Below are 7,180 nucleotides of genomic sequence, written 5' to 3' on the forward strand. Positions count from 1 at the left end.
AAATGCTTTGTGGGGGGGAAGGGAATTAAATCTATCGTGGTTCGATGTGATGCTCTCGATGTGGAGACTCGGCGACTATAATAAATTCAAGGTAACGCCGACCAGTGACGTAGGCAGGCTGTATGAGCAATATGTATGTTGTATTGAATGAATAAAATAATTTAATGTGGTTTTTGCGGGACAAAAGCTGCGAAAATGAGTGATAATGCAATGAAACATCTGATGTAGAATGTTAGAATGTTCTTAATGGCGCGTGAGGCTCGTGAGGCATTCCCTGCTGCACACTCCCACCGCCACTGCTCTCCGGCACACAGCTTATATATTGAAGCCCCCATGCTGATCGCCTTCAGTTTTGTACGAAAAGTGCGCCACAACGAACGAGTGCTTTGCAGTGCTTCCACGGAAATTCGCATTTATTGCCAAAAAAAATAAATAAAAAATATTTTTTCCTCAATTTAGTTCCGACGCGGGGGTGATTTTATTTTAAGAGTGTGAAGTGACCCCAAAAAATCATTTTGGGATTTTGGAATAATTCACCCGTAGCTACGGGCTGTGTGTAGCCTATTAATTTCTTTTATCGATTGGTCCCGATAAGTACGCCGTTTTTTTGGAGATTCTCTGGCATTCTTCCAAAATCACGAAATTTGCATAAATCTTCCACGCAAAATCCCTACAATCATGAAGTTGATTACATCAATATTCCTAATCGTATCGGTGACGACAGTCTGTGTAACAGCAGTACCAGGTAAAGTGAAGAACAAATAACGAAAAAAAAATTAAACCAATCCATCACCCAGCTCATAGCTCATTTGAATGACTTTTTCAACCCATGGCTGTGTGTGAAGGTGATTCTGAATGTTAGCAATTCATTCGTGATGCCGATTATATTCAATTGCCGTAGAATGGATTAATCATCCTCCTTTTCTGCACGTTCTACGTCGCTCTTTCCATAGAACATTCGAGTACATAAAGCATTCTCCCCGCAATAATCCCAAATAAGAATGCCAAGTGGGTGTGTGACAAACGAAAAAGATCCACAATGTTGTATATGAGATATCTCACAGCAAAATAAATGGTCTTGTTTACGCGCTACCATCCCAAAATGCAAGCCAAAAAACTTACTGGGGGGAAAAGTAAAAAAGAAAATAATAAAATGTGATGCAATTTTATCGTACACACACCGAAAAGTCATTCAAAATACAATAATTTGTGCTCATTCAAAATAAATACATTTTCAGCACGTTTGCCTCTTCCGGTAGCGATACTTAATTGTCTATGAAGCCTTTTTTGAAGGCAAAATTGCTGCGGAGAAAATAAATTGGAATGAGTTACTGTGAGAAAAGATGGAACAGGGAGCAGCTGTTTTATTATTTTAGGTGATTTTTTGCTTATTTTTCGAGCTTATCTTGAATCCTTGTGAATGTGATTAAATTTACGTAGGTAGGACAATCCAAAAACTGCTTAAAAGGATCAAAAGTTTGCGATTTTAGCAGAATATTCTAATATATTTTTTTAGCATGGGAAATATGAAAGAATACTTGAAAATTAATGAAAATTTCTAGGAAAATTCACTTAGAATTATAATAAAACATAGACCTTATTGCATGAAAAAAAATCAACGATTACAGTGTGTTAGTACCGTAGTGGGGGCAATCATGGTGATTAGTACAGTTAAGGTCGTAAAAATATAAACCACAAGAAGATTTCTGTATTTTTTTGTGAGTTTTTTTTAGTTTTCCAGAGCTTTTCAAAGAGCTTTTCTAAAAAGCTTTTCTTGAGAAAAATTCCGTAGAAAACTTCGATGTTTTTTTATAGATTTTTAGAAAACTTTTTTACGTAAAACCCATGAACTACTTTTTTGTGGAATTCACATACAAAGCTTTTATAGAAAATTGAAAGAAAAACTACAAAAAAGTTCTTTGAAAAATTCTAAAATAATAAATGAAAATCCTGGTAAAAAAACCAAACAAAAATTGAAAAACATTTTAATACTCATTTTCACGAATTTCAAAGAAAAAACTACCAAAATATAAAGAAACTAAAAGCTTGTTTTTAAACGCCACCACTTCACTCTAAGAATTAAAAGCCCTTCAGGTACTTTTTACGACCGTAACTGTGTAGGAGGAAATGGTCAAAATGTGGGAGTTTTAATTAATTTTTTAAGGACAAAAATTTATTTTCAAAAGCAAAAATACTAAATTTTATTGAATATTTGGCTATATGGCTGCGCCCACTACTGCAATAAAAAATCAGTTTAAGCTTTAATAACATGATATTAGTTGGTATACCACAATCGTGGCATACCAAGTATTGTAATCGTCGGAAAAACCGACCACCTCAGATCGGGCTCAAACTTGGTATGAGCACGTTTTAGACTTCCCACATTACGAAAATGGTGGTGGAAAATTTTTGATCCGGCCGGCCTGCCGGCCGGCCGGCCTTCCGGCCGGCCTTCCGGTGGTCCAAACTTTATCTTATATCTCGAGAACGGTAACAGATAGAGACTTCCGGTTTGAAGTTTTATATAGAAATGTGGGTGTAAAATTTCATTTTTTCGCATTTTCAAAATCCAAGATGGCCGCCATCCGCCATTTTGAAATAACGTCAATCACTTCCCTTATAGTTAGAGGTCTGAAATTTTAGTATGTTGTAGTGCTCAATGAGACATTTTCATCGATAACTCATACTTGAAAATCGATCAAGCCGTTTAGCAAATATGGCGACCTAAAGCAAAAAGTGTTTTTTCGATATAACTCGAGAACGGCTTGACCGATTTTGACCATCTTGGTATCAAATGAAAGGATTCAAGAAGCCCTACAAATGTCTAGAACATTCAAAGTTACAAAAACATCCGCAAGAGGCGCTAAAATCAAAAACAAAAATTTCCTAGTTTTAAGGGGCTATATCTCCGAAGATCTGTTATAGATTTCCTTTAAATTTTGATATGTTGTAGAAGGACTAATAATCTTGCACCAGTCCGAAAATGAAGAAAATCTATGTCGCCGTTTAGAAGATATAGCCATTTGAAAAATTCTTGAATTTGAAAAGTTCTAATAACCATATCTTCTGTTCTGCTTGTCCAATTTTGCTCAATTTGGTATCAAATTAAAGGTTTTGCAATAATCTACAACTTTCTAGAACATTAGAAACCTCTAGAACCACTCCTTGAGGCCAAAAAGTGCAAAAAACTGTTTTGGTAGAACAAAAATCCGCCATTTTATGTTCTGGAGGTGACCTTGAAATGTATCGAAATATATGTCAGATTATAGCTTATTTCAATACCTTTTTATAACTAGTCAAGAAATTTCTGTAGGTCTTATACAACCAGAGATATGAGCATTTTTGTCTTTCGAATTGATGAATTTCATTAAAAAAATCAACTTTGCCTACTAATTCTGCTCACAAATTATATTACAACGCATAGACTGACCCATCCGCGTTGTGGTATACCAACTCTAATAACTGGACGCGTTATGATTGACTTTTTTTATGTAATTTTGGTATTAGAACCCTGAAAAATAAATTTAATGTATCACGGATATTACCTACTCTTAAATATTTACAAAGATTTCACGTTGTTCAGTTTTATTTATTTAGCTTTAAAAATTCTTTTATTTATAAAAAAAATCAAGCATCAGTGAAGATATTTTGAGCTTTTTCCTAAATCTTGGAAGAACTGATTTTGCCCCGTTCTCCCTTACCGCCAATAATTTTATGAAAATCAAACAATGATTCATCAATATTTAATTGTTAAAAAAATACAAATATTTTCCTAACGATGCGATTGGGATCTTTAGTATTTCTAGGTGATAATTTGCAGTGATTGTATCACCTGACACAAAAATCACGTCATTCAGAAATCCCGCATGTGAAAATTAATTTAATTTCTCTCTATTTCTAGCCCGCTACAATCCAGATGACGATGCTGAGGTGGTTGTTGTTCCCCTTGAGAAACAATATCCCCCACAGAAGGGTGGTGATGGTGCTGAACCAGATTTTGGGAACTTTGACGGTGTCATAGAAGAAGACATCCCCGGGGGTTTCTTCACTATCTTCCGCCCCTTCAGCTTTGACTTTGGAAGTTTCTTCAGTAATTTCGAAGGTAAGAACACCTCTCCCAGCGCCCCACCAATCGACAAATCAATGGGAAGCACGTGTTTGAATGTAATCTCAGAGATAGAGGAGTAATTTATTGCTATGATACATAGAAATATATGCATCCGGCAAGCGGGAGTTCACTCACAATCAAATTCAATTATTTCAATGCACAACTCTCGCATTTTTTTCATGCATCAATTGAATAATTAGATGCATGTTATTTTTTTCTCACTCTCCCATATAAACTAACATAGTTTATGCCGCTTAAGCCGTGGAATGTTGATATTGCCTTGTTTAGATTTTTATGGACTTGAACTTGTATCATTGCAGAGACGCTGAGACAATTTAGGGAGCAAGTTGCAAACTCTTGGGGCAATGGATCAAGCTTTGGTGGAGCAGATGGTGATGAGTCCGATGAACCGAAAGGCAATACAACGTCAACTGTTCAGGTTAGTTTATGGTTTTGAGTAAATCAGAAAAGGGGGCTTTAAGCTCATCTAGAGCTTTTAAATTATTTAAAGAGAAAGCATCAATAAATCTTGTTGAAATTTCATTCATATAGATCATTGATGGACACAAAGTGATTGTAAATGAGACGACGTACGTGAAGAAATCCGATTTTGGCACTTCAATCATTAAGCACAGAACCGTTGATGTCCAACCCCTGGATGATGCGGAACCAGAAGGAACAACAATCAACCCCAAGGGTGAATCAACCACAAAGAGAGACACAGAGATTGAAAAGGATGTTGAATCGTCAGAAATTGATACGGATGACAATGAAATTAGTCCCGGAATTGACTTGGGCCCAGATCCGCAGAGCAGTGAGAAAGATGAGGTAAAACCAACGAATGAACCCCTGACACGCTGAAGAAAATTATGTTGTGAATTGTTATTGCCTTTTATCTGCAACTTACCCTTGATGTCATGTTATGTACAATACGTTGGAGGTGCTGATTTATCTCTTAAAAAAACAAATTTATTTTAATTGCATGAATAAAGGAAGAGCATTGTCCTTATAAATTCCCTTATGTGACAACGTTAATACGAGTATTGATAGTCCCATATTCAGGGGACATTTACTTAATATTAAACAAAAATATATATTTGTTTCTGAGGTCTTCTAAAAACTATGTTTTTTTTACAGAATAAAATGCATATAATGTCTAATGAATAAATGAATCTTTTACTGATCAAAACTCACATTTCGGCCGCATGGAGATTATGCTCACAACAACAATTTAATCCCCCTTTCCTGTGTTTGCATGTTTTACAGTGTTTTACTAATAGTAATCAATTCTTTGTTATTGCAAAACAACGCCTGTAGCCTCATGCTAACATGGGTCTCTTCTTGTTTTTTTTTTTCTCTCCCTCACAGAACAATGAATTGCACGATCTGGTAAACCCACAGACCCCCCTAAGAGCACATTTTGAGAACTTCGGATCACATGAGTCATCCTCATCTGCACATAAATCACATCAAATTAAATCCTGGCCAGATAGATCACCATTCCGTGGGCACTTTAATTTTTTCCCCAAATTCAGTAGAAATGATTTTGACAAGGACTACGTTGAACCCCAACCCATTGATCTGTCTGACGATATTGCAATTAATGAAATGCTAGCAGATCAGGGGGTTGCAGCCTCAAATACCGACGTTGAGGTCTTTACGGTTGACAATGCAGAAGATAGGAGTTTTCCAAGTAGATACCGCTGGGAGTATGATCCGATAAAGTAGTACTGGTAGCACTACAACTAAGTTAACCAAAGACCTATAAAGACCTAAATTATAAACCTACATCCTACTTGACTTCAATTTTTTTTAAAAAAAAAGTATTTATCGTTAATTTTAAGATTTTACACGCTTGATGGATCACTGAAAAAATGGAGCTTTAAAAAAAGTCAATTTAAACTTAAAGCTCTAATAAATTTTTAGGTCTAAACCTCAAGTGTGTACAACATAGCATAAGTTTATTTATAACTGTTAATTAACTTATTTCCTTGTTAGAAAATTTTTATAAGAAAAAGAAAATTCTTTTGGTAAAATCTTTCCTAAAATTGTCTTCAAAAGTATTTTTTTAATAAATTATTTTGTTTGATAAAACAAAACGATTTTTGGAGGTTCTTTATTGAGTTTAACCGTTTAACCCAGATTTCCCACACTCGAAAAATTTTCTTAATTTTCTCTGAGGACATTAAGAATTAAATTTTTACGAAAGTTAAATGGATTCGGTTTAAGGGAGAATTTTAGGACTTCTTGAAAAATTTTGTTGAAAGTTGACATTTCTAGACAATTTTGAGGTTAATTTCGTGAAAATTCCTGAACACACCTGGGTTAAGAAAGGATTTAACCCGGATATGCTCTTTTAATTTGACTTTAATATAAAAAGTTTCTAAATATCCGGAAATGTTTTAAATTTTTGGTGTTCTAGGAAAATTCCTTCCGATTGCATCAGCCAAGGGACGGTAGGTCAACCCAAACACATCCGGACGCAATCGGAAGGAATTTTCCTAGAACACCAAAAAAGTTTCTAAATATCTATTGGAAAATTAGGTAAAAAATTGAAAAAAATCAGAATTCTTAAACAGAACAAAACTTGGGAATTTCAAAAAAATTAAAGTGATTGTCAAACTAATTTTGAAGCAAAAGAATTATTTTTATAATGGCCGAATATTTATTTAAAAGTATTTTCATTTAAAGAAAAAAATTTTATTATTCAAAAAATATTTGAATTTTTTCAATTTTGACCAACATGTTTCTGTAGTTTCTAAAATTATTTGATAAATCCTTAGATATATCAAGGTTGATTATTGCCAAATTGTGATTAGCGAAATTAGGTATTTTTCACAACATTGCTCTTTTAAATTTTTATTTTTTTCTGTTTATTATACTGTGAAAACATACAAAAAAAGAATAGAAAAGTTTCAAATCAGAAATATGTTTTTCAAGATAATTAATCAACAATTTTTTTTTCATTTAACTGAAATTATTTTTAAAAAAAATCATTTTTTTTAAAACATCGTTTTTCATCTTTAAAAATTGTTTGAATTTTTTTTAAGTAAGAGATTGAAATTCAAAACA

The 7,180-nt window shown here is 33.9% G+C and overlaps 2 protein-coding genes across 2 annotated transcripts in view; one reads left to right on the plus strand and one right to left on the minus strand.

Annotated features, from left to right (window-relative positions):
- Positions 1 to 7,180, minus strand: part of LOC129790123 (WD repeat-containing protein 19) — an 829,031-nt gene that overhangs the window by 310,031 nt on the left and 511,820 nt on the right. The window lies entirely within an intron of this gene.
- On the plus strand, positions 340 to 7,173 carry LOC129790320 (uncharacterized). Its single transcript, XM_055827791.1, has 6 exons — positions 340 to 745; positions 3,902 to 4,102; positions 4,429 to 4,547; positions 4,661 to 4,936; positions 5,477 to 6,487; positions 6,627 to 7,173. The coding sequence occupies exons 1-5, from the start codon at positions 679 to 681 to the stop codon at positions 5,834 to 5,836; spliced, it is 1,023 nt and encodes a 340-aa protein (XP_055683766.1). The 5' UTR covers positions 340 to 678; the 3' UTR covers positions 5,837 to 6,487; positions 6,627 to 7,173.

The sequence above is a fragment of the Lutzomyia longipalpis genome, chromosome 2 (assembly GCF_024334085.1).
Source record: "Lutzomyia longipalpis isolate SR_M1_2022 chromosome 2, ASM2433408v1".
NCBI classification, from domain to species: domain Eukaryota; kingdom Metazoa; phylum Arthropoda; class Insecta; order Diptera; family Psychodidae; genus Lutzomyia; species Lutzomyia longipalpis.

Bases quoted from the DNA above. Each gene is read 5' to 3' on its own strand.
- LOC129790320 (XM_055827791.1), top strand. From the start codon at position 679: ATGAAGTTGATTACATCAATATTCCTAATCGTATCGGTGACGACAGTC. The intron at 4,103-4,428 runs GTAAGAACACCT...GTATCATTGCAG, and splicing joins TTTCTTCAGTAATTTCGAAG to AGACGCTGAGACAATTTAGG. The intron at 4,937-5,476 runs GTAAAACCAACG...TCTCCCTCACAG, and splicing joins AGAGCAGTGAGAAAGATGAG to AACAATGAATTGCACGATCT.